This window comes from Acanthopagrus latus, chromosome 24 (genome assembly GCF_904848185.1).
Source record: "Acanthopagrus latus isolate v.2019 chromosome 24, fAcaLat1.1, whole genome shotgun sequence".
NCBI lineage: Eukaryota > Metazoa > Chordata > Actinopteri > Spariformes > Sparidae > Acanthopagrus > Acanthopagrus latus.
The window spans coordinates 6,954,320-6,981,170 of NC_051062.1; the positions used below are offsets into that span (position 1 = coordinate 6,954,320).

The window sequence follows — 26,851 nt, forward strand, 5'->3', positions numbered from 1 at the left end:
AGCCTCTGATGATTTGCTTACATTGCTCGAATGGCTAAAATTGGATTGCATTTCAAACAAAAGTTTTAAACATGCATTGAATATCCTTTCACTTCATTGTTTACATATTACAGCTTGTATCCCCTTTTCATCAGAAACTCGAGCTTCACACTTTGCCTCTGCTGATGTGAACTAACAGCTGTGCACACATTGTAGAGCACTGCTTCTTTCTTACGATTGGTCATCTCACAAAAATGTGGCCCGCTCATATTGCTTCCAATTGAGCTCAATTGTGTGCACTGTAAAATCTGCATACATGGTATCGACATGCCACGTGTTTATTGCTGCAACACAAGCTCCTTTTCAGCACTGAACTATCTTCAGCCTCGTGTGTTGTTACGTTTAGCCGCAGGACAGCAGGCACCGAAACCCCTTATGGGATGAAAACAAGTCGATCTGGCCTTGGTTGCCGCTCAGCAGGAGGCAGATGGGACTCGCTCCAACAGCAGTATGTGATGCCTTGTCTTGCCATGTCTCGCTGATGTGGCTAATCAACCTCCCCGGCAGTGTTTCATCTGTGGGCTGGCCCGTGACATGGAAATGTGATCTCCACCTACACACGCACAGGCGTAGAGACAGATGTAATGAATGGTCAGGTGGTGATTTGCGGCCACCCTCGCTTTCCTCTTTCTCCATTTTTGCGACTGTTTAAAGTTATTAACATCTCTTACATCTCAGCCATGCCGCCAGTGACATTGGGCTGGTTTGCTGTGTCCAGTCTTTCTGACACGGTGCTCATTTTTGGTAAACAGAGACTTGTGCTTTCACAGCCCAGGGCGTCTTCGCTGCTTTGTCTCTCCCAGCTATTGATCAGCTCACATCTCCGTTTGCTGTTCACAGTGAAAGATGAGAGCCAAGGTCTCAGTGTCAACAAAGGAAAGGGACAAGGACGGGGTCTCTGCTGGGGATTGCAGGTGTCCTTGTTACCTTGTACATTTCATTGGTGCTTGCAATTCATTTTCATTTTAAACATTCAGCGGATGTCCTTACAGTATCAAATGTAACTTCTGTGTTATACTGCAGGATTCTTTTCCTTCAAAACCTGAACAACTGAATCACCATACAATTACCATTTTGATACTGAATACATGTTGAAAGACTGTGGTCTTCATTATGTTCTGGAAGGCTTGTTTACTTCGTCAGTGTACAGATCAATACTAATAAAGTACACACAAACACACAAGCCCACTCAGTGCTAATAAGTTGCTGAGAGCGGCTGTCTGCTCCCACACACTTTCAGACACTCATCACTTTACAGGCCTAATGTACATTTTTTCAGCAACATAATCGAAAGCAGCATTAGAATTAGCTTCGTAGCAGTGGTGATTTATACTTCTATACTAGTGTTTTATTTTCACCTTTGTTTCACCTTGTTGTCGAGGTTACTGAGGTATGAAGTTGATTAGAGGAATTATTTATATCTGCTTTCATTTTTCGTGCAGATTAAAGTTGAAATCTTGAAGCGTTTTTAGCCCTGGATGATCTGGCAGGGTCAGCTGTGACAAATGCAAAGCGTTTTCTGTGGCTGCTTCATAATTACATTTTAAATTCAAAGGGGTTCTTTTAATCAAAACCGTGCAAACAAAAGCTGTAGTTTGATGATGTCTTGGAGTAAGATGGAATAATGGGAGTTGTCCTCATTGTGTAAATAATCACCATTGCTGATGAAAATCTATCTGATATGATTCAGGCAGAGATGTTCTGGCCAGGGTAATGCATTAAATCTCTTGATTACTCACATATCAGCAAATTAAATTTAGTTACCCTGATTGCAATTATTAATTACTGTGGGTTACTGTTGGAAACATTTGGGATAATGTGACACACAACTCACCAAATGTATAACACACCTCTTTTCTGTCCTCATTTTTCAGCGCGTTAATTTGGAAATGTCACATATATTATCTTAAAAATCTAAATGGAAATTTTGTGTTTCCTAAATTTCTTGTGTGTGACAGAAATAATATATTGAATTGCTGTTGGTGAAAAAAATAAATAATGTTAAATTTGGGTTGAATATCATGAAATTCTTGAGCACAGTAAAGTGAGAACCTGTAATTGGAACAACCAGACCAGAATCCTGTGATTTAAAAACTGGAGAGGAAGTGTTTCTCTTCTCCAGATCTTCCACATCTTATACTTACCGGTGTGTTTGATAACTCGACGCGAAGCAGCAGGGGGGGACAGGCACAGACAAGCTCTTCCACTGCGTCTGTCAGAGGGTGTGCATATTTTCTATCTGCGCATTGAATCCCTTGCAGAAAACCAAACCACGTATTCAAGACCGAATTGGTGCCACAATCTTGGGTTGTGCTATCGCAGTTCCCTAGAGAGCCCTCCCATACGGAGAGTCTCTTATAGTTGAGTTGTAAACAAACAGCAAGAAAGTGCAGACAGCGTTGCTTTCATTAAGTTTCCTGCCTGGTGCTGCGTAGAGCCCAAGAATGCTTCCTGAGGTGTTGTTGACAGGGATTGTGTTATTTTTCACACTTTAATGCTTAAATCACACTCCTCCTGGAAGTAAAATTTAAAAACATTCCATCATACCTCAAAAATGTAGGCACAAGAATCTCAGTATATACAACATACTTTAATTGTAGGTCTGCAGCCATCTTAGGTGGTGTTGTTTATCTTGGAGACAGAAAGGTAAACAGAGAATACACACTATTACTGGCAGCCTATCATTCAAATGGTTCATACGAGAGATACCAGTATTATTGCAGCTGAGCAGATTCACTTTGATTAAAGGTCTGTAAGTGATAACAGATTGTTAGAATACTTAGTCACTCTCCAAAAATATACTTCCTGTCAGACGTTTAAACAAAGATTTGGGCAAAAGTTTGTCTAGATCCTTATCTCGTTGCGTCACGACTTCATATCAGCAACTGGAAGGCTGGAAAAAATAATAGTCCATGGAGCCATTTTCATGTTAAATCATATTTTATGCGTTTAAACAGCGGAAGAGAAATTCCACTGACCCGCTGTAGCAGAGGACGCTGCTCCTTACCAAAATTTAACAGTTGAACCAAAAGAATTAAACAACACTAAAACATATTTCCCACTCAATAACACGCACACTACAGTAGATATGGCCTCTAACCAGAAGTTAGCTAATTCAGTTATTATTAAAGGAGCATTGTGTAGTTTTGGCGAAGACATTTTAAACAGAAGAGAATGATCGTCATTGACATAAGACACAAGACACCTTATTTTTCTCTGAGAACAGCTTGTTTATTCCGTTTTTGAAAGATTAATATTCATTGGTTAGTATTATTACCTTATTCATATTGTAAATATTAACATTCTGCATTTGTATTTCTTCTCCAAAACTACAGTGTGCTCCTTTAACTTTTGCATTACATTTTGCACATAAAATGCCCAGTGTGCTAGTGATTGTGTGTGAACAGAAACACTGGCCTTAGACTCACCTCAACAGCTATATTTTCAAACTTTAAAGGTGTCTGAACTTGTCCCGTTGCGTGTGAAATAAAGATTTTTAGCCCTGACACTGCAGTGTTTTCCACTGCAACAGAGAGCCAGAGTTCGCCGCAGGAAAAACAATGCTAATCATCCGAAGAAAATCAATTTGAATCAGTAAAATCACAGGTGAGTTGAGGCCACTCTAGGAAAACACACACATGCAATATGTCTGAAGAGCAGGGCTCCTTGCCACCACAACCACACACACACATCCTCTCTCTCTCCCCATAGGCAGGCTCGTCCCTCTCGAGGTTGCGGCGAGATTGAGGAGGCAGGGATGGGATGGGAGGAACATCTGGGGCTAAGACACCATTGGCTAGGACATGTGCACCCCACTTTTTCACAGTGTCACTCTCGGCTTATGTTTTCCCTCCTTCCTAAGCACAGGTCGACTCTTTTGCAGGGAATTTCAGAAATATTGAGCAATTTCAGGGTGTGTTTTGGACATGGAAAGTAAGGGTTTCTGCACTACTGTGTACCATTCTTTCCCCCATGCACTCTTTCTTATTGTATTCCCCACCACCCTTCTCTGTCCTTGTTCTCCACATACTGTATGGCTCTGCTTCTCTTTGTATGCGGCACTCAAACTCCCTCTGCACCCACTTTCCTCCATTGTCTCCTCCTTTCTCTGTGCCAGTATTGTTGTCGTGCTGGTTAAAGCCAGAGCCTCGCTCTTGTCAGAATGTGATCTGCATTGCCTCCTTTTCCCAAATATCAGCCATTTCCCCAGTCTTTTTCACTCTCACATGTGAACATAACATACACAAACATCCACAGCACCTCCAGCTACATCTTTACATTCACTGCTGATGATTTTTCTCCAGGATCCAAAATTGAAGATGGAGAACAGCAGATGAAGGTGCAGTTGAACTGATAGTGGAATGCAATGACACACTGATGCACAGACTAACAGCTGTGTGCCAGCACATAGATGCATAGTTCTGTTTTAAGCTCACATATGTATTCACACTTCACAAGGAGCTTAAGGCTATGAGTGAGATAATATTTTTGGTTCTGCATTATGCAGCTCTGTGTCTCCCGGGCTGCTTCGCTAATGACAACACGCGGAATATTTTGAGCTCCACTGCAGTGCCCGAGAGTTAAACTGAAACAGATTGAGCTTTTGCTCATTTCATTGTTTACAGGAAACGCAAATGTCTCGCTGGTGACCGAACAGGTCATTTCTGTAACACCTGCATGTAGCTGTTTTTAGTTTAGAAATGCTGTTCACCATACTCAGTTTCACCCAATTCCCCACACACTACTCAAAAGTCTGCCGTGTTTCACAGCTTAAACCCACAGCTCTCCACCATTTGTCACAAATCAACAGTGGAACATTAGTCATAGCTCTGCAATGATGAGAGCTAATCAGGGTTCTCTGGCTGCCTCGTGTGTCCTTGCACCGCTCTTGGTGCAAAAATTTGAATCTTCTCCTTTGGAGAGAACAGAGGGCCGATCAGATTGCATTGAGCACAAAAGAGGGATTGATTGCAGCCAGACAACAGACGTTGTGCTCTTTGCAGCAGAGGAAGGGAGAGAAAGAGGAAGCTCGATGTGGGCTGGAGAGCAGGGCTACATGGGGAAATTTGGATTTCTGTTGCCTCCAGGACTTCACTGTTGAACACTTGTGTGGACCAGAGGCTGTGCGGAACATGTGTTTTGACTAGCTCCAAACACGTGCCCCTCATGCTGAGAAGCTCCTGGAGTGTGTGTTACACTGCTGTGTGCCTTCAGGTGGCAGAGCCTGGACCGGTGGGTTTCGGGTAAAATTAAGTTGGGAGGTTCCACTGAATGTGAATGATAAAATCTTGCCATAGACACCCATGAGAGAAACAGTAAGGTCACTGTGTGTTTCTGCAAGAGCCATGTTCATGTTCCTCTCCCCTCTGACAAGTTGATGGAAGTGAAAGGGCAGTCATCTAGTGATCTAGTGTCTCTATGACAAAAGGAGATTAGTCTGTCACCCAGCTATCTTTGGAATTGGCTCAGGTTTTTGGCCAACCTGTTCCAAGGCAGCTTCAGTTCAGAATACAGGTTTTAAAGCAATGAAAGCTTCCCTTATTTTCTGTCTGCCTCTTTACTGCCATGCTGTTCAAAAAGCTGAATATATAAATATAATAATCCTAGAAAAAGATGCTCCTGACGAATCCAGAACTTGCCAGAGGATCATGAACTTTCGTTAGTATCAAATTAAGTCAGATATGGTTGTCTTTAAGTCGATGGGTAGACTGGAAACAGGAACGGCATATAGTTCATTCAGCATGCTTTTGAACCTGTAGAATTGCTAAATTGTAAACAAAGAGGTTAAATAACTGACTCAATGGCAACATTCTACTTCTTGCTAGATAAATAGAGTCATCATTCCTTAAGGACACTGACGTGGACAAAAGCACTGAGCTTGCAGCAAAGAGAAATAAAGACATTATTACACATCAGTAAAATCACTTATTGTGGTTATTACATCAGTGATGGAAGAACCAGTTTCTTGCAAAGCTGTGTTTCCACCAGGCCTGCACCTAACAATTGTATCCATTAATTCCGTCTATAAAATGTCAGAGAACAGTGAAAAATACCTGCAATACTTTTCATTGGTTGTGTTCAAATGTCTTGTTTTGTAATAACCAAGAGTCCAAACCTCAGTCAAGTTTCATGTGTAAAGAAAAGCCCCAAATCCTCACTTTGGAGTAGCTGTTTTTGTTTGACTAATCTGTTAATTAACTAATCAGGGCAGCTCTGGGTTTAAAACAGGACTTTTTACTCAAATTTGCCACTCTAACAGACTAATGATAATGAGTTTTTATTAGGGGGAAAAATCCTGCTATTGTTAATAAGAACTGCACATTATACATTATAAATGCAACATGTTGGTCACATGCACCTCGCCAAGCCTTGTTTCAAGCCTTTTTTTGGACAGCGTGTCTTTTCTTTTTGCTTCTGCACCAGCAACTAATTTGCTCATTTAGGTCACAAGAAAGCGCCAGAATGTCACCAAGGAAACCATTACTGCATATGTTGAAAAAGCCAGTTGTATGAAAGTGAATGATAGGCCTATAAGATAATTATTTCTATAGATTTTCACATTCTGCATCAGAAACGTGACTATCTTCCCACCTCCTTCCACCTGCACAGCTGTTGATACCCCGTAGCTGAGAGGAGATCGTCCATCAGCCGGCCTGCTTTCAGTCTAATTGATAAGCATCAGAGATTCATACACACACAAACTCACACTTACGATACCTCTGCCTGTTCTTGCAAAGTGCATCCTAAATTAGCGTTTCAAAGCCACTGGATCAGAGTATGCGGAGATGAGGAAAGCTGAACTTTTCACCTTCAATTTTTTTCATCTCTCATTCCCTTTAAATCACGTTTGTCATTGCTGAGATTTCTCTGTTAAGAAAATTGTCACACTCGGTTTGTTTCTGTGTCATCACACCTGCCGTTTTTTTTTTTTGCTTTAGTGTACTTGAGAATTAAACCAATGAGAGCCAGTGAGGGACGAGGGAAAAAAGAACGCCAGAGAACTACACAAGAGAGAATAACATAAACCAGATGTCCTCAATCTAATTCGGGAGTTGTCAAATGTCAGATTACCTCATGGACTTGGACAAACACACTCACACATGGACGGAGAGGGAAAAATTACCCTGCGCATGTGTGTAGTATCACTTATTGTTCAGAGATTGCGCTATATAAGGGCTATCAGATGGCCAACAGTGTGTACTAGGAACAGGCTAATGGTGACCTCAGTACTGTGAGAGGCTCTTGGACGTCTTATGTAACTTTGAATGATCTCATCTGTTTTCTGCCTCTGGATTTCTCTGTACATTTCAAGTCTCTTTTTAATCTACATTTTACCTCATTGTTTTTCTTTTTATATGCTGTTCCCTCTCTATTATATCATAACATGTCATTCACCTTATGGTTGTGTCTTTTCTTTACATATTGAGTACAAACTGTTATTAGAACTATTTGAAGACTTTAGCTGTTAGTTCTGTTTGCCCCTCTTTTCCATGATTTCTTTGTTCCTGTGTTTGCTAGACAGGAGAGTGGTTTGGTCTCGGTTAATCGCCTCCTGTCATCCAGGAGTTGTGTCTGTCACACCTCACATCACCCTATTCAGTCACAATGTATGTCGATGTCTCGATGTGCTAATGCTGCTTGACGCTCTGCCAAGGCGTTTTACTTTAAACATAAAGCAAATCAGCCAGTGTTTAGACAAGCCACTGAATGAAAATGGATGTGAAGGGAAAGAGGCAGGTGAAGGTATGACCGGATTGATGCCCATCTTTGTTGTAGGTGAATGATGAGGAATCATCTCCCTTTGAAACAGCAGCAACTCTGCTGCGTTTTGATTATGAAGGGAGCTATATTTAGCCGCTCCTTGGCAGCAGCTTCTTCTGCTTGATTAAAGCAAGGAGAAGATTTGCCTGGTGGCTTTGGCGCTCGCTGGACAACTGGCTGAATGACAGTGTGAATGACAGGCTGCCTGAGTTGGTTGGTTGGTTGGTGGACTGACTGGATGAATGGGTGTGTGAAGGATGAGATAACAGCAACTCACTCTTGCGTGCTACACAGAACAGCCACTTTACTAAATAATGAATTTCAAGTCAGATCTCTTTTCAATAAATCACCACAATTTGATTTGAAGAAAAACAGAGGACACAAAGGCAATGAAACCAAAGAAGGACAAAAAGAACAGGTTGGGACAAAAACAGCTACCTAAAGTTTGATTGAATCTGATTTGATTAAACATGAGCAGCAGCTTTAAAGAGAAGCTTCTTCCTGTTTTGTTCTTTACTAACGAGTAAGACAGAGGACAGATAACACAGTCATCACCATCAAAGCTCAGATAATTTTTGACACACCGGGTGTGAGAACAGAGATGGTAACAGATGCAACCAAATCATTTTTCACATTCGTTCTATCACATGCTCAATTTTCACTTTCATGTGCAGCAAAATACTTTCATTGTTAGAGCCCAGCTCTGAAGAAGGACAGCAGCACTGCAAAACTCGCAGGCTGAGGTCGACAAAACGCAGTGTTCAGTCATGAAAGGTTAACAGTGCAGAATGTAAGACATGGCCACATATCACCAGAGTAACGGCTAACTGCTGCTAAATTATATTTCTTTAGACACATCCATGACTGTAACTACTGTTGCCTAGTTAGCTCAGCAGCACAACTATTTGACTACCAGGGTAGTGTTACTGTTTACGCTGTGTTCACAGGAGCTTTGAAGAGATGGGAGAAAGAGGTTCTCAGTCCCACGGCTAGCAGTGGGACTGAGAACCTCTTCCTCTGTTGGAAGAAAATGATTTCATCACATTCTATTGATATTTTAATGTATCAGCTGATACTGATCTATTTATCTGGGTTAGCCCTGGGTGTCTAGAAAAAAGACTTCAATCCTCCCATTTGTTGAACGACTGCTTCAGCTCTTTGAAACAATAAGAAGCCTTTTATTGTGTATTGTATTCATCTTGTGACTGGCTGACTTCATTAGGAATGGCTGTACTGGCATCCCACCTCTTCTCTTTTTAACTTCACCGCATTCAAATCAGATTATTCACCAACAGTGTTAACAGTCATGGAAAAATAACACTTTCCTTGTTACTCAGTTCAAAATTGGCGTTATTAGTTGGCTTGTTACAGCCCTCTGCTTAGGCTGAAATTGAGATTAGTTTTCTATTATCCCTCCAAACTAAGCTATCGTGTTCATCAGTTGTAGGAACAAACAGTGCTGACGTTGGATATATGTGTCAGCTTTTTGATAAAATCAAAGTGGTGGGAGTACTTCCACTTTTCGGTCATTTCCTCTTTCTTGCAGATGGAGTATTCAAAGATAATAGACTCAATTGATTTTGATCATGTAGCTGCTATAATACACAGCACTGAACGGTGTGTGAGTCAGGTTTGTCCGGAAGGGGGTCCAATGAACCCATTAGGACTTATCTTTGGGATTACTGATCCACCCCAGGGGGACAAAACACAATACCTTGAAAGCTGCACACTTGTTGAGTTCTATAAGTAGTACTGATAGTATTGATATTCTACATACAATAGGACAAATCCCTGCATTACTTTATTTGTGCAGCTGGATTTACCCACCAAATTAGCTGTAATTGACTACAGATGAGGAAATCTAAACATGAGATGAGCACAAACAACCCTTATCCTGCTCTAGATTTACTAGCGCATAAAGGTCATAGGCAACACATTTACTTCATGTTTTGAAGGGCATAAAACCCTCATGCAACCAATAAATGGACCCCATATCTCCTCATTTCCTTCCCTAGATCATCAATGAAGCGGAGGGTGGAAACGTGTTGGTAGCTTTCCATCTAGCCGGTGACATTTTTGAGTTGCAGTACTCTGTGGCGTGTCATCACCACTTATTCTTCCCTGATACACACGGCTGAGGGAGCGAGCCAGAGTGTGTCAGCGAAATATGTTTTCCTCACTAATGTAGGTGATGGAGGCAGAGCAGAAAGAGGGGCAGAGGAAAAAAAAGTTTACCAGTAGATTATCTGTTTTCTGCAGCAGCTTGTTGGTGCAAATAAACAGAATCACAGATGATTATCAAGTTGGAGCCTCCACCCCCAGTACTGGAGCTGCTTATTAGCTTCATACACACACCTCTAAAACACCACCCACCACCTCATTACATCAGTCTGGTGTTTGCCTCCAAGCTTTTATCTATTCACCGCACAGTCTACCATGATGCATTATTTATATTCCAGCTATAAAGGTCAGTGGTGATGACGTTAACGTCTCCGAATGGGGATATCAAAAAGGTGATTATATGGAAGGGAAACCTGCGTGCAAGCTTTGAATGTTAATCTCATGGTGTTACTGAACGCAGTGAGGAGAAGATATCCAAGTGACTCTCTCATTGCAGTTGTGAAAATTTTGTTTATTGCAGAAATGTCTAAATTGCTCTTCGACCTGTTTTTGCATCATTGCGGACTGGACTGGCCAAGCTCTCTGCTCTTTGCGGTTTCTGTCGTTATGGAGTTGAGATTGCCAAGCCAAAGGTGATTCTGCTGGCTGACAGTCATCCCTGACCACAGAGTAATGGGCAGTCTCCAGCTGTCAATCCCAGACTTACTCATAACGACCAGCCTGACGTGCAGAGATTTTACCACTTAGTTACAGCCATGCTAGCAGCTCTGGAGGGCTGTACTTATCCATAGTGGTACTTTGAGCTAAATGCTAATGGGAACATCCTCATGATGACAATGCAACATGCCGAGGTCATCAGATGTAAAAGTTACCACAAAACTTTGTTTAGCTTTAGCCAATAAGCACTTAACACAAAGTACAGCTGAGTAGCAGCCTTTTCAGACGATACGCTGAAAACTCGATGTCTACTTCACAATGGTGCCTCATCCTGAATATGATTACAAAACTTAGTTCCTGACTGAAATATCTCACTAACTATTGGATGGTTTGCCACTAACGTGTAATTGGTGGACCAACAGACCGACACTGCCATACCTGTTGTATTGCTGAAAACAGCGATGTAGCATCTGTAATGAAATCTACAAATCTAAAGATGTTTTGAAGCCTCAGTTTGGCTCTGTAGACATGCTCGTGCTGGAAAATTTGTCTTTTTGACTTTTTTAAACAGAATTCTGTACAGCTTGATTTTTTTTGTCTTTGTTTGAAAATCAATATTTAGTAGCCATTGGGTAAATGTGCCACATCCTTATAAACCTTGCTCCACTGCTCTGTTGTGCACTATTCATTTGTTTGTCTCCTTGTTATTGCACAAGAGGAAACACACAAGCAACTTCCAACTTTTAAACCACAGCCATGAGAAGAAAACATTGAGTTATCAAGCAGAGGTTATCACCTTTGCTTTACAAAAACGGCTTTAAAATGCCATGTCCTCTATCTTCCGCTATATCTGTCTATTGAGCTGGACAGTAAATTGACACCATTGAACAGCCAAATGACCCTATATCTATGCCAGGGGATGGCAATTTTTTCTACAAGCTACTTATGTACAAGCTACTTTGGCAGGCAGCCACTCTGCATGTTTGGAAGTTCCTTTCAGTCCTAAAGAAAGCTATTTAGCTGTGATATTCTGGTAATACTGAAAATGGCAGGTGAAATTTGCATTTCTTTATCCAGATCGATCAGTCATAGCTGTTAAGACCAAACTATGTGTTGTATAAATAAAGTTGGCTCCTCATATGAAAGCTCATTGTATCTGTTATACTTGGCCCATTAAGCCCTACAATACTAAGAAAAATCACAAAATCGCTGTTCGGTAGACATATATACATTTTTAAGGGTTATAACATAAATTTGTTTACCAGGAAATCTTGGTCAGTTAAGCAGTGCATTAGTCACCAAAGTGAATAAAGGAATCTTGGGAAAATGGTCGAAGCTGGAAGTAAACGTGACACAGCTGCCGTGGCTGCAGTTCAGTCCAGTGCATTTTCATCTGTTGGGAATTATTCTTCAGCACACTCACATAGAGCAGCTTGAAGTTAGGTTACTACTCTTTCCTAGATGATGGCCTCATTGACTTGAAGGGGTCCCTTATTCTAACGTCAACTCTTATCAGTGCAGAGATATTATACACACATGATATTTAGAAAGCCACTCACTGGACTTTCCCCAGATCCACACAAAGATGCTTTAAACCTCTGAAGGGAAAGACACTGTGAACTGCAAAGTAGAAACTTGTGTTCCTGAAATGTTGAAGATACATCTGTCTCAGACCAGTGTGAGGCTCAGACATCCTATAAAAGCTACAGACATTAAAGAATTTTGCAGCCGACTGACTTAACCTTATTGATTTCCTCTCTCTCTCTCCCCTGTCTTTGTCCAGACCTCCTAAATGGAGCCCAGGAGAAGTGCGAGCTGCCGGCTCTGGAAGGTTTCCCTCACTGCGAGGGCAAGCTCAAGGTGAATTGCATACTGTGCAAACACACATAAAGACAGCCTCTCCATCTCACTCTGTGTCTTGTCTTTTACGCTGCTTTCATATCTGCGAAGAGGTCAACTTGGAGTAGGTCAAGGAAGAACTAGATAGGCTGCCTGAGCAAGAAATGAGCACCAGCTACAGCAAACTAATTGAATCGAAATTGTACCTAGACACCCACACAGTTTGACTGACAAATGATCTTCTGGGAAGAGTAGAGCAAAAACTGCAAAAGTACAAAGTAGGATTTTTTAAATATATATATATATATATATATATATATATGTATATGTATATGTATATGTATATATATATATATATATATGTATATGTGTATATATATATATATATATGTATATATATATATATATATATATATATATATATATATATATATATATATATATATATATATATATATATATATATATATATACCATTGTATCGCTCAAGCATCAAGAGTGTAGCCTCTATACAGAGTGGTAATGAATTGTGTTGATTTGATATGCAAGAGTTTTCAGGAAAGTGGTGCAGACCGTGGGTTTGTAAATAATGCTGCAGTTTGATATTAATCAAAATGGAAGGCAGAATTCTGCGTAGATCTGAAACAATCGGGTAACATGCCAGCTCTGATCATATAGCAGAAATGCGGGTGTTTGGAATACATTTCTGAAGCTGACAAGTTCAATTAAAGCGGTATTGAGATGTTTTGGACCACTTGGAGGAAGAGATATTGAAAAAATAGGGAGACTTAACAGTAAGACAAATGTAAAAAATGTAAATTTTCTACCTCATTAGGCAATAAATAGGAGCACAGATCAACAACGTGGCTTCTGAAAGATGAAACTTAATTACTGAGTTACTTTGTTTACTTACTGACCGTTTTCCTATTGCTGCAATGCACGTGTAAAATAACCAGCAAATGTTTCTTGTTGCCAAAGTGGTCTTTTACCAGCAGAAGTTACGTAAGCTTGTTTTTGTGATGGTGATTTCCTTTATTCATCCACAATTTATGTAAATAATTTAAATTAATACTTCATTAGGGTCTAATTTTCATTTTTAAGATGGTTGTCCTACATAAAGGTACACTGTTGAATTTCAATAAAAACAAACACATTTTTGTTTGCAGTCATCACTCACCAAAACATATTGTGTGTATCCTTGATACCTAACAAGCATGTAAAATTGATTTCCATCCTTAAACATTTTCAAAACTGATTCATTATTCTTCTTCTGTGCCTGCTATGTTTTGATGTGTCAATCAGTGTAATAGTAATATTTTTGTGGTGCCCTAAAGCGCATGTACAAAGTGCCTCTTTGTGTTCATGAAACAATCAAATCTGAAACCAAGTGACAAAAATATTGCTCCATAGCACTACTAGTGGTCAAAAACTCTGCATGGCGCCTTTAAAATTTCTCATAAATACTTTTTTGCCTCAATAAATGAAAGCGTTATCAACTGATTAGCAAACCATTACCCATTTACACACTTATCTTTCTGGTCACCTGGTTGATATATGACCCTTATTCACTCACCTTTTAGCTCCTGAGTAACAGCACAAATACAAACAGCCCCATAATAGCAGTGTGCAGTGTGAAATGTGTGGAAAGTCTAGTGGCAGGCAGGTTTAATTTCACTTGTCGGGACAATAGGGCCCTAGTGAGTCAACAACAGATACAGGTGCATACTCGCAAACTACACACACGCTCACAGACGTATGCACAATTTCAGTCCAACGTTTCTGTTTTTCTGTGTGCGGCGGGTCTCCCTGGAGCTGATAGGGCCCTATCATACACACCATCTGCTCAGCCAGTCCCAATCCTCCACTGATACTGTCAGCATTTCCAACTGGGCGCCAGCCGATGCCAAAACTCACTCTCCACACACACCAGGACACACAGAAACTGTACATGGGCCTGATTTCAGAAAGGCCTTATAATTCAGATAACTGGTTTTCCACAGCAGTTTAACTATGTGTACAACATCTGACAAATCCATTTCCCAGTTTAAAGAGCTCTTCGCTTGTCGTTTAAACAAATAAAGTACAATCTTCATGCCTTTACCATCCAAGCGAGTCTGATCCAAGCCCATCTGCCAGGTCTCCCCTCTGCGAACAGCTTGAAAAGCTTGATTTTCACGTTTCCCTGGGCGTCTGCTCCCTTAGGTTACTGTAAGTCAGCATGCATGATGTACTCGAATTTATGAACTAAGCAGGATAGCTGTCAGTCCACATCTTAGCTCGGCAGGGCTTGCACTTTGCATGTGTCCCAGCATGTCATTCATGGCAGTGCCACGGAAATCTATCATGTTAGGGATCAAATTGGAAGAGAAAACATAGAGGGTCCTTTCAGGGTCCATGTCCAAATGCAACCTTTCTTCTAGCCTTTTTGTTTTTGAGAGAATTTATTGAGGATGCATGTTCTTCCTTCTCAGTCAAGAAGGCCATTTTCACAATGATATATTCCCACACAGTCACACTTGAGTGCTATTCCAGAACAAACTCCCTCTCTTCCTGTTGGCCGCTGAGCAGCTTCACTGGATGACTTGCACATGTGTTTGATGAAAGGGAAATTATCTCTCTTTTATTTTTAAAGCCCAGATTTTCCATTTGACTCTCGATAATGAAGCCAATGACTTATAATCCTGAGCCACTAAAACAGCATGGACTGTTTTCATGAGGATAGTGAAAACTAGGCAGGTAGCTAGTGCTTTAATTTTTACAACTGTGCATTATGTATTCTCCTTGCATCTCAAGCTACTCACACATCACAGTGTCTGGAATCAACCTGACTTTTTTCTGTACCCTCAGAAGGAGCTCCATTATTAGAATGAAAAAAGCTCCAAATGGCAGTTGTTTGGCTGTCAATGTGATTGCCTTAGTAGAGTTACTTTATGGTCACTGATAAAACTCACAGTGGGCTCGTATATTTTACTGATATTAAAGTTTGGGTGAGCTAAGGGGGTGATTTGGGTGAGAAGTGGATTTAATCTTGCCTTTTCCTCTCCCCCCCCCAGTGGATGAAAGAGATGTGGCGCTCTGATTCGTGCTACGGCAACTATGGCGTGGATGGATCCACCTGCTCCTTCTTCATTTACCTCAGTGAGGTGAGCTTGAGTGTGTTCATTGAAGTTAATGAGTGTCTAACTTACATGTGTATAGTATGTGCCCAAAAAAATACTCAGGGATGCAAACACTGTCTGCATTTTACCACATGTTCTGAGCCATCACAGCATCAATAAGCATTTCTTACAAAGACTGCATACATAGCTTTACTAGTAACACTTTTGTATTAAAAGTTTCAACATTAAATTAATAATTCAATTCAGTTCAAACCTTTTTAACCCTGACCCTTCTTTAATTGATGATGATGATGATGCCGAGATGCACAGATATATGGAAAGTTAAAACATTTCATTTGTTGACAGCAAGAAAAATGTAATATGATATGATGATATAATATGATGATTTATCCTTTAAAGGATTTATACTATCTATATTACAGGGTTGTACTATCTATATTACAGGGTTGTACTATCTATATTACAGGGTTGTACTATCAGGTAGCTTGGGCTACGTGGTTAGCATGCTAAGTTTTATAGCTATATCTATAACACAGTACAGAACATTTGCATTTAACATTTTAATAATTTACCCTCTGTTATGGTGGTAACGGTACAGTGGGTACAAGATCAGAGGATGCTGAGATTTCTGCAAGTTATGTCACAGACAACCCAGAAAAATGGATGGTTCAGGGGCAGAGCGCCTTGACAATGCTGCTGTAACCTGAGAATGATCACATAAGAACAGAGCGCTAAAAATAAGATAATATGAGAGGTAGAGGGGATTTCATTTTTAATGAGAGCAAATTAGAGTGTGTTGAGGTGGACGGTGTGGAAGAAGAGGAGATGATTCAGTGGGAAGGGAGGGGGTGTGAGGTGCTTCTTGAAGAGATGAGTTTTCAGCCTCCGAGGAAAGACGTGGAATGACTTTGCTTCCCTGTCTGAGTCTCCACACATCTTCTGCGAAGAGGAGAAAAACAGCCAGACCAGCAGGGAGGAGTGGTGCATTATTGACAAGCACTAACATATAGAAGCTTGTGTTCCTTCAAGGGATGCTTTGAGTCCCTCAATTTTGCATGATTTTTCCTTCCAACATGGCCAGAATTAATTTGTAACGCTGAAATTAATCTCATGGGAATGGATCACGTTAGGGGGAAAGGTTTTAATATTGTCTTTTAGGCTTCTCTGTAATGGCTTTCATTCTTCCCTGAATCTAAATGAGAAAATGATCTGATAATGGTCTGACATCACACATTACCCCTCACCATGTGAATACAAAATGCATGCTCATGAGACTCTTTAAACTCTCATTCTCAGATGTGTAAAAACAGCTCTGCTTCCCACTGTGATTTATCATTTCAAAGATCCTCCATAGATCATAGCCGTGATTACTCTGCTGCTCAAGTTTGATTCGTTAGCGCGTTCCTCTCTTCTGCTGGAAAAATTATATTAAGTCGTTTCATCAAGTATTGATTTAAGTGAGAATATTCAGTTGGAGATCTTCTTGTTTTTTGTAAAAGAAAAGTTAGATTTCTGTCATGGTTTTAGCTCTGGAGAGGTCAGTAGCCTGTTATGAATATTGTATTCGAGCTGAAAGCTTTGCAGTGAACTAAGAAGGGGCTCAGAAAGCCTGGCCAGTGCTGTATGAAAATAGAAGTGAGATGGACAACAGAAAAATCCATTAGGGGGAGAGAAACTAGTCTATCTAGTGCTTGGGAAACAAACACAAACACATTTCCTGTAAAGACTCAGGACAAATGCATTTTCTATCCAACAGTTCTTTGCCTCCACTCCCGGTCATCAGATCTCACAGTTGCCATGGCGATAAGCATGCATTTCCATTTAGTAACAGCTGCGATCGGACTTGTCTGTTAAGAGCGCAGACACACATGCGCAGGCGCTCAAATACACATGTTTTTTCATGTATAATTCATACTTGTCGACCACTGCATTAACCTTGCAGAGGGGCAAACCGGAGGGGGCAGCATATCATGATGGATGTCAGCTGTAGAAGGTCAGGGCTCAACTAGCATGGCGTGAGTGTGAAGAAGAATAAACACACGCACCTTGTCTCTGGTAGCTTTTCTCTCAGTCTCTTGTTGCTGAGTTAGGCGAAACACACACTTCTCCCATGACGCTCTCTGGTCAAACTGCAGGAAGGAAGTGCTGAGACAGATGCTGAGGAAGAGAGAGACACGCAATTTACATGGATTAAGTAAGATGTCAGGAATAAGTGGTATCAAAAAAAATGAGCAACCTGGGAGTGGATATCTTCCTCCTTTTGTCTCGTGTGGGCGTTTTATAATGGTCTTACTGGCACTGAGCTGCACTGGTGAATAGCATTTATTTACCTGTACTTTACCTAATATTTGCCTATATTCCCTGCTGTTGTGGGGACATTTCCCTGAAAAATAAATCCACTGGGTCTTTACTTCCTTAGATGGTGGGAGTAGATTAAGACTAGACTATTAAGACTTGTGTTTGTTTTTTTCTGCAGACAACAACATACAAATTAGGGAGCTTTGTGTACCTTCTATGTGCTTGTGTTACCAAAGTTGCCATTCGCAAAGTTAATAGAAGTTACTGGGTGTAACTCCAATTCTATCCCTCTATGTACAAGTTAAGCTATTTAATTGCATGTTGTCATTTTTTTTGCTAAAACGGTTACTATGGCAATGTTGGTGTTGAAGAATCCATGTTGTAGCAGAGGGACTGGTGTTGGTGATGAAACCAGTGTACTGCTGGTATCCAGATACAGAAAAATGCCGAAGTGACTAAGTAGTTCTCTTTTTCACAACAACAGGAACCTCTTTTCCCTCAGCGGCCTCCTGCTTAATAGTTGTGTTTTTGTCCTGACTTTTAATGGATCGCAGCAGGTCCAGTCCAGTAAGATCTGCCTGCTGCAGCCTGTAATCCTATAATGCTTTCCTGTTTACAGAAATAATCAAGGCATTGATTTTTCACATCATTCAATCTTTTGGCTAAGTAGCTAATTTTCCCCACATATTGCTGCCTTCTTGCAGTTCCAACGTTGTTTCTGCTTCAACCCTTATTCCAAATTCAGCAGCAGAAAACAATTACACACACCAAAACATCCTGAAGTCAGATCTTATTTAGCAGCAGTTCATATAAACTGCAGCTCAGCAAATATTTGCACCTCTGGCAGTAATTTGCAGCAGGCTTACTAAATATCCTCTCATGACTCTAAGAAGGCTGGTTACTAAATGTGCATTAGCAGAGTTAGTCCTGTGTGAATCTTTGTGTTTTGTTTTCAGTTTTGCCTCGAGTAAAATAAATAGGTTGGCTTTTTCTTCTGTTGTTCAGGTGGAGAACTGGTGTCCCCGCCTGCCATGGAGGACAAAGACCCTGAATGAAGAAATAGACAGGAGGGGACAGGTGAGAAAACACAGCAAACAGCTCCCATTAACTGTAAACTACAAAACACAATGAAGTCTTTGGCTGCTCTTTCAAATAGCAAATGTTGTTTTCACACGCTGTTGTTACATAAACAGGTTTGTTCTACTTGTAGTTGCTGCCCTTGTGAAACTGTATCTACTGTAATGTCCAAAATCAAAGCTTTGCAGCAAAACTCCTGCGGACATCGAAGCTTTATTTCGAAAGGTGTCAGATTACATTTCAAGTGTCACAGTCGTCATCCAAGTGGCTTGAATGTATTCATTTTAGTTCAAGAGAGGCTTGTATATGTGTGTGCGTGTGTGTGAGACAACTTCAGACTCTGTGACAGCAAGTTTTCCATTAGCATAAATTTTTAAACTTGAGTCCCTCTCGATGTTAAGTCCCACTCCATCATCCTGTTTAATGTGCAGACACCACAGTAGAAAATGACATTTAATGGGATATTTAATTTCAAGAAACACTCGGGCTAATATGAGTATAGTTTTTAATATTTAATTGTTTAAAATATCCTCAAATGGCATTAAAGTGTGAGTGGTAATTTCCCCTGCACTGTGTATGATATTTTAAAAGAGCAAACGAGCGAGCAAGCTGAGGCTGATCCACACTGTCAACGTGCCTCGACGGCATAAAAAAGTCGAGCACTTTTCGCAGACCAAAGCTGGAGTGACGGGACCTTGGGACAAATCTGGAATAATGATCTTCTATCCCTGCCAATGCGGCAGCTCACTCAAATCCCACTTAGAGCGCTTCTTCAGGCCGATAGGCTCGCGCACAGTCCTCGAAAACACACCCCCTTCCCTCTGCTGCGGGTGAATCAATATTAAGCACTCTTCATCCCCCTCTCTGGATGCATCAACAGTGCTGAGCCCTCGCTGGTGGGGAGATGCCATTTGACAGGCTTTGGAGATTTTAATTCAGGCCCAGATTTTAATAGGTTCAGTCTCTGGAAGTGATTTCCTGTCGTGATGAGGGATGCTAATGCCCTGCAACAGCCTTGTTTCAGCCACCTTAGAAGCCGGTAATGGCACTGTGGTTTCTCCTTCGCTCACTCTGTCTTTTTCTCACTGGGTCTGTCCCGTTCACTGCTTTTTCTTTTAGTATCTGCAATAAACAAATCAAAACTACTCACATTTTCACCTTAAGTACTCTGTGCTGCTGTCATAGTGTGACTCAACCAATCCGGCTCTGACCTTGGTTTAGTTTCTGTATTTTGACTTCCACTTAGTCACCAGTGTTACAACACAGGATGGGTTTAGTACAACACACAGTTGGAAGTTTTACAGCTTAATTTGTTTTCCATCACATCTTATTTAATAAACATTTGGACCTAATGTCCATTAAAGTATCCCAGTGTCATAAAAGCCTTTTTCATTTGGCTCTCTATAAAGTAAGAATACTTCTACCTCTCCTCCCCTCCATAAAGCCGCCGATTGAAAGCTGTTACTCCTTTCAGACCGTACAGCTTGAGCTCACACTGGCTTGCAACATTGAGACGCTCTGAATGCTTCGGTATTTGTTGTTGTCTGTCACCATAAATACAAAACCCCTCTGAATTCCCTAATTTTTACTCTACAGATTCATGCTAAGGTTTCTTTGATGTCTCGCTCTCAGGAGACATCTCAAACATTCGTTGTCGGTGCAAAGACACATTTTTTAGTGCCCCCATCATATAATTTCTTCTGCGGATGCCTCTGACAATTTATTATCGCTATTATCACCTCAACGGAATCACTTCAGTGATTATAGAGCGAAAAATGGGACACACATAGGTTGACAAATGGTGCGACATATTTAGTGCTCAACATTCATTCATCCGTTCACGTATCTGTGAGACATTTGTGCGTTCCTTTCTCTCTCCATTTAATCCATCCATCTAAAGTGGTAAGATCAAGGATTTAGGCAGTTTTATTGTGAAGCATGCACTGTTGACTTGGATAGGCTATTTGGTTTTATTACAACAACTCCTATAGTGGTATCTTTCTCCAAGAAAACTGCCCTTTAGCCATTCAGGAAGTGCAGAATTCAATATAACAAATTAAAGTGAGATTAGATACATTTTTAAAGATCTGGGTGGATATTCATCAGTAGCAGCAGAGAGATGGATAAAAGCAGTTATTTACGATAACCGAGCAGGTGACAGGATAATAATGTGATCATGGTGTTACAGTGTCTCACAGCTTTGAAAAAAAAACGGCAAAACATTATCTGATGCACAGATGTAGAAACATACTGTTCATTAACAGCATATATGCATTTACTGTATGGGGTGACACTGACTGACTGTGTCACTGCTGCATGTCGTCTCGGTGTATGCAGGCAGAGTTCCGAACCAGCTTTGAGGAGCTTTACCGCGTGATGTCACAACGCGAGGAGTTCCGCTGGATGATGCTGAGGATCAAACGCATGGCTGAGCCATGGGTCAGCGCCATCCGCTCGCTGGCTGGCAAGCAGAACCTGGCCAGGCGTCGAAGAAAGAAGGTGGGCCCAATACATATGATACATGGCAGTGCACTTGAGAGAGCAACAAGATAGTGTGCTCGCTGCATTTGTGTGGCATTTTGTTGAGATCTTTGGTGGCACTTTCAGATTTTGCATTAATTCTAAACAACCTATTGTTTATTCCTGAAAAATAAAAAAACATAAAAAGCTTCTGCTGAGCTGAAAATTCATGCTAACCAGCTAGCCCCAGGCCTGAAAAATATCTCGCTAGAGAAAACCTCTTTCTCCCAGCGGTCCAAAGCACCTGTGCTAGTGGTGTAAACACCGACACTCCCTCCACTTGTCTGTCTAGCTGTAAACTGACTGAGAAAACTAGCTAACTGTAACTATATTACTGAATATATAAAAAATAATACATTTAGCAGGCAGTCTTTTGAAGTATGAAATCAAGCATGCCAATTTTTATGTATTGCATCCTTATAATACATAGAGTGAAATTCCAAATTTAAATAACTTAGTTGTGAATTTGAAACTCCTACTGTTGTGCAAAATATCACAAGTGAATATTAATATTTTACCAGTAAATCTTTTATGTTCAACCTGCTTAAAGTGAGAGGAATATGGACTTCCTGAAAACATATCCCTTTAGCTTTCAGCCTGTTGAAATCCATGCACCCACACTCATCCACACACTCTTCACACTTGTAGACTGCTGCTTGGGGAAGAAGTGGTGGTGAGAAAGGACTGACATGGATATTCCATTGTGTCCCAAGCTGGTAGCAGCTCCCAGCTCTGAATAATGTACTCCACAGTTTCGACTGGCCTTGTGAATAATTCACATCACATTCCCACGATACCTTGGTGCTGATGCAAAGCAGTGTCCCCTTTAGCAAAGCAGAGGATGCAAGAAACAAGAACCCTCGTCTGTTCATGTATCCATGCTTCACCTACACTTGATGAAGGTTCTCAGTCATCCGGGTCATGTTAATTACGATGACTTACCTATCCTTGTTTCTTAGTTTAATCTGTCCAGTCTATAATTAAATAAAAGCGTTTTTCTGTCCAAGTCCAGATACTTTCAAAGCCGGCTCTTTATTTCAGCCGCTAATCTCTTTTGGATATTAATCCGCACATATTAATCCTTGACTAGCGTGCTCTGGGACTGGGGCTGGCTGTCAACAATGAAAAATGTGTCGGTCACTTCAAACAAAGCCGGCTATTATTTCCTACGCCTGCTGTGGAACACTGTGTTCCCCTCAGCCACTGAAAATCATCTGGTGTGTGTGTGTTCATGATTTAGTTAACTTGCATGAGTTTTTCTCAGCATGTACACTGTGCACCTGAGAATATACAGGGGAAAAGATACTTTAACAGTTCTCTCCTAGGACAAACATGTGTTTTTATATTCCCTGTTAGTCTCTTTGAATACAAAACTTGTGGTGTTTCTTTGAATTATTTGTCAACAGTTTTATTCATCTGTTAAGGAGAATAAAGATGACCAGATGTCAGAGGACCCTGCCCCCTTTCTAGCATTAGACACTGTTGTGGGGATCCATTTTTCCTCTGAACAGCTTGTTTATTCAGTTATGGAAACAATAAACATTTCTGAGTTATGTTATTACCTCATTAGCATGTTGAATATTAACTACATATTGCCGCATTACCTCTGACCGTAGCTCAAGCCAGCTTCTTTTGCTTCAGCATTGACCTGACATGTATTTTCCCATAAGAACCCTTACAGTATGCAGCGTTATCATCTCTGTTTCCTACAGTAGTATCACTTATTAATGTCCATGTGTTTCCCTTCTAACAGATCCTGGTGCACTTGGGTCTGCTTACTAAGGAGTCGGGCTTCAAAATAGCAGAAAACGCCTTCAGTGGTGGCCCATTGGGCGAATTGGTCCAATGGAGTGACCTCATAACCACTCTGTACCTGCTGGGCCATGATGTTCGCATTTCAGCCTCCCTGGCTGAGCTCAAAGAGTCAGTACCAAACACACAAAGTACCATGATATGCCTTAAGTGCACTCTGTATTTTCCAGTGAGAGTGCATTTAGTATACTGTATATGTTCAGCTAGCGCCAGCCTGTCCTTTTTCATACCACTCTCAGCTCCCAATCAAGACAGCAAGCTGCAGGGCTAACTGAGCTAACTAGCTAACAACAGCTACAGTTAGCAGCAGTCAACACTTATCTGGTGATATGCTGCCACTTATTTGTTAAGTGTTGGCAAAGTGGCTGATTGTTACATATTGCACCTTTTTTAAGAAAATGCATGTCATATACCTCCCTTATTTTTTGGAATTGGGCTGGAATTGCAGGAGATAACTTTCTTTAGCGTCTGATTAATTGCCTCAAGTGATGTAATTCAGTCAGAGTCAGTTGGGGCTGAAAATCTGGGACGTATAGTTAGAAAGAAATTAGCTGAACTAATCTCTGTTTAAAGCTATCATGTACTAACATAACAAACGCCAAACCTCTGAGTGAACTGTTGGTGTTTAAGTTGCATTGTATTTGGTCCCTTGGGCTGACCGTATTCTACTTTTTTTAACGCTTGATTCCACAACAACCATTTTGCATAATTTTCCGTTGCTGGTTCTGTAAAATTGAAATGTAACCATAAGCGAACATAGCCTCCAGTAAAAGCACATTTTGTTTATCACCTTTCCCAGGTAAACCACCTCTCAGTATTTGCTTAAGGTTGTTAGACTGAACAAATACATCTCCCCTGTTATTTGTCTGCTATGTGTTGTTGGTTTTGGGCTGTTTGACATGGCCTCCAACGCTCCTTGACTGTCCTCACTGTGTCAGGGATGATATTTGTCTTTGGCTCCCTGTTGAGGCACAAATGTGCAGTCAGGCAGGAAGTAAATACGTTTTGTAAGTTCAAAAGTCATGGCTGGGGTTTAGTTTGATATCAACACATATCCCATTACATTAGTATTTTTTCACCGCTTTAGCTGTACTGTACGTATGATCACAAGGCCAAATTTCAGCAGTTTCCCTGAGGTGTGTGCTTCGCAATACCAATGAATATTAAAAATCAGACAAAGAAGACACTACTGGACTTGAGATTATTTGATCTGTTTTAGTTTTTAAATATTTATACATACAAGTCTGAATTTTTCATGGAAGAATAAATGAACAAAATGCTCTGTACAACAGGGGTAGACTGAAAAAAGTTATTCTTTGCAATTGTGTTTTGCTTTAACTCCTGAGCTTTTGTTGAAAATCAAAAATTAATGTTAAGTGTAATAAAATGCAGAAAAATGTATTGATTTTATCGATTCTCTCCAGGATCATGCGGAAGGTCATGGGGAACAAGTCGAGCTGTCCGACCCAGGGTGACAAAGTGGTTGAGCTTATCTATATTGACATTGTTGGCCTCACCCAGTTTAAGAAGACACTGGGACCATCCTGGGTCCACTACCAGTAAGTACAAATCTTATCTTATCTTACCTGAAAAGTTTCAATCAGCTTCTGACTATGAGTAATGGGTGGCTTACACGACTGAACATTTTTCAATGTTCAAATTGGATCATACTACACCCACAGTCCTCATGAAGCTAATTAGCTTCTTTTTGTAAGTATTAATAACTCTAGAGTTAGAGTCTTCTAGAGAATTGAGACCAAAGTGCTTTCATGAATTTTCTCCACGGCAGACAGCCATCAGTAAATCCCTCCTACAATGCCAAAACAAGTACTGAAATCTTTAATTATCTGATATGGGAAGCAATTAACAGTTCTTGATACTGTGCAGCAGTTTCAGTCAAAAACTCTCCTCAAGGTCTGCGTGGTACAAAACATTTTCAGTCAGTAAATTCTGCTGATTTGATCAGGGACAAAACCCACTTGCTGCAAGACAGCTGTGGACCCTGCCAAATCAACACAATGTGAAATTGGTGACTGCTATAATTTGATTTTTATCTTAAACTTTATGTATCTAGGGAGTTTTTGCTGAGCATGCACTGTCTTTCAAAACCCCCGGCTTCCCAGGACAACCACAGTTTACTAAAAGCGGCTGTTGCGCAGCTCTGCTTGAGCTGTTGACAATTAATTTTCTTGCACTGTAACTTTTGTGTTTGAGCAAGAACTTCCCTCAAATTAGCATGTCAGCACTGTAGTTAGTTCAGTAATTTGTACATTTCTCTAACCTTGTGCTGCCACTGCCAACTGTGATTTAACAGCTTTCTATCAAAGGGCATTGGGCTGTGGTTTGTCTGGCTATTGGTGGGATATGGAGTCTATTTTCTGCACATACATTACGACAATTTCCCAAAAGGCTGCAGCAGCGTCTGTTGATTGTGATATTTTCACCCGCTGAGTCTATTCTGTCTCCGATTGCTCCGCTGAGGACTATGGATGAGGCTCTCCGGGTTTGTTTTGAAGAAGCTCTCATCAGCTCTGTCTGACAGGAAAAGAGAAGGAACAATAAGTCTGGGGGCACTAATGGCCCCGCTGGTTCCTCCTGCTTGTCACCAGGTTTTGTTTGTCTGCGACATAACACCTTAAACTGCATCCGCTCCCTTTGTGCCCAGAGGAAATTGATTCAGCCTCGGGTGTAATGTAAGGGCCAGATGCTATTTTCTGCATTATTTTCCTACCATTATCTAACACTTGTGTCAGTGCACATTAGGTCACTGTGTATGTTGTGAAGAGGACTTTTACTGCAGGGTTTTCTCTCCTTTTTATTGTGTCACTGGATGTAACCCAGTCAGTTTCCCAGTGTTGCCTGTCTGCCAAAGTGTCCTCTACTCTGCTGTCTCCTGTAAGTGAATAACTCACCTCTGTGGCCTAAGAATCCCTTTGTGAAACCTTCTCATTCTTCTCTTGACTTTATTTGTCGTAAAGGAAAGCAGGTCATGCCAGAGTTGTTTGTATATCAGACCCAGAATTCTTGCAAACAATAAACTTTGTCATTATTGTTCCTTTTTTCTGTGTTTTGGGACAGCGCAGCCAAGTCTGTCAGGCCTGTTAGTGATTAATGTGTTTTGTTATTGCCCCAGTCTTCTGGCTATCTGTCTTACAGCGCTGTGTCACTGTGTTTCATACTACTCCTGAGGAACTGCAAGGCTCTGAGCTGTTGTTTTCTGGGGATAAACTAGAGCCAATGTTGCCCTATTGTTCCGTTTCATTTAATCCTTTCATCCAATAATGTAATCGGGTACAGCACTGTCATCTGCATGAGCCGGGCTGTGGAAAATGTGCTAGTGTGAACCAGTTCTACATTTGGTGTCGATGACAAAAATGCAGAAATGAAGCCAGACAAACAAAAAGTTAGTCATCAACTGTAAGTATTCCGCAAGTTTGATTTCATGATTTTGCCCCATGCCTTTATCTTTTTGTCTCATCTTTTAAAAGAAAAGAAAAAAACATGTTTTTACCAAAATCTTTGTTTTGAAACAATACTGTCTCCATATAGTGCCTGTGTGTGTGTGTGTGTGTGTGTGTGTGTGTGTGTGTGTGTGCGCGCGCGCACGT

At 40.9% G+C, this 26,851-nt stretch overlaps 1 protein-coding gene across 2 annotated transcripts in view; it reads left to right on the forward strand.

The window, feature by feature from the left end:
* Positions 1-26,851, forward strand: part of mgat5 (alpha-1,6-mannosylglycoprotein 6-beta-N-acetylglucosaminyltransferase) — an 83,273-nt gene that overhangs the window by 22,127 nt on the left and 34,295 nt on the right. For both annotated transcript variants that reach the window (XM_037091489.1, XM_037091490.1), the window contains 6 exons: positions 12,362-12,438; positions 15,471-15,560; positions 18,840-18,911; positions 21,249-21,410; positions 23,185-23,354; positions 24,668-24,802. In XM_037091489.1, the coding sequence (XP_036947384.1) occupies positions 12,362-12,438; positions 15,471-15,560; positions 18,840-18,911; positions 21,249-21,410; positions 23,185-23,354; positions 24,668-24,802 (706 nt within the window). The remainder of the gene's footprint in view (positions 1-12,361; positions 12,439-15,470; positions 15,561-18,839; positions 18,912-21,248; positions 21,411-23,184; positions 23,355-24,667; positions 24,803-26,851) is intronic.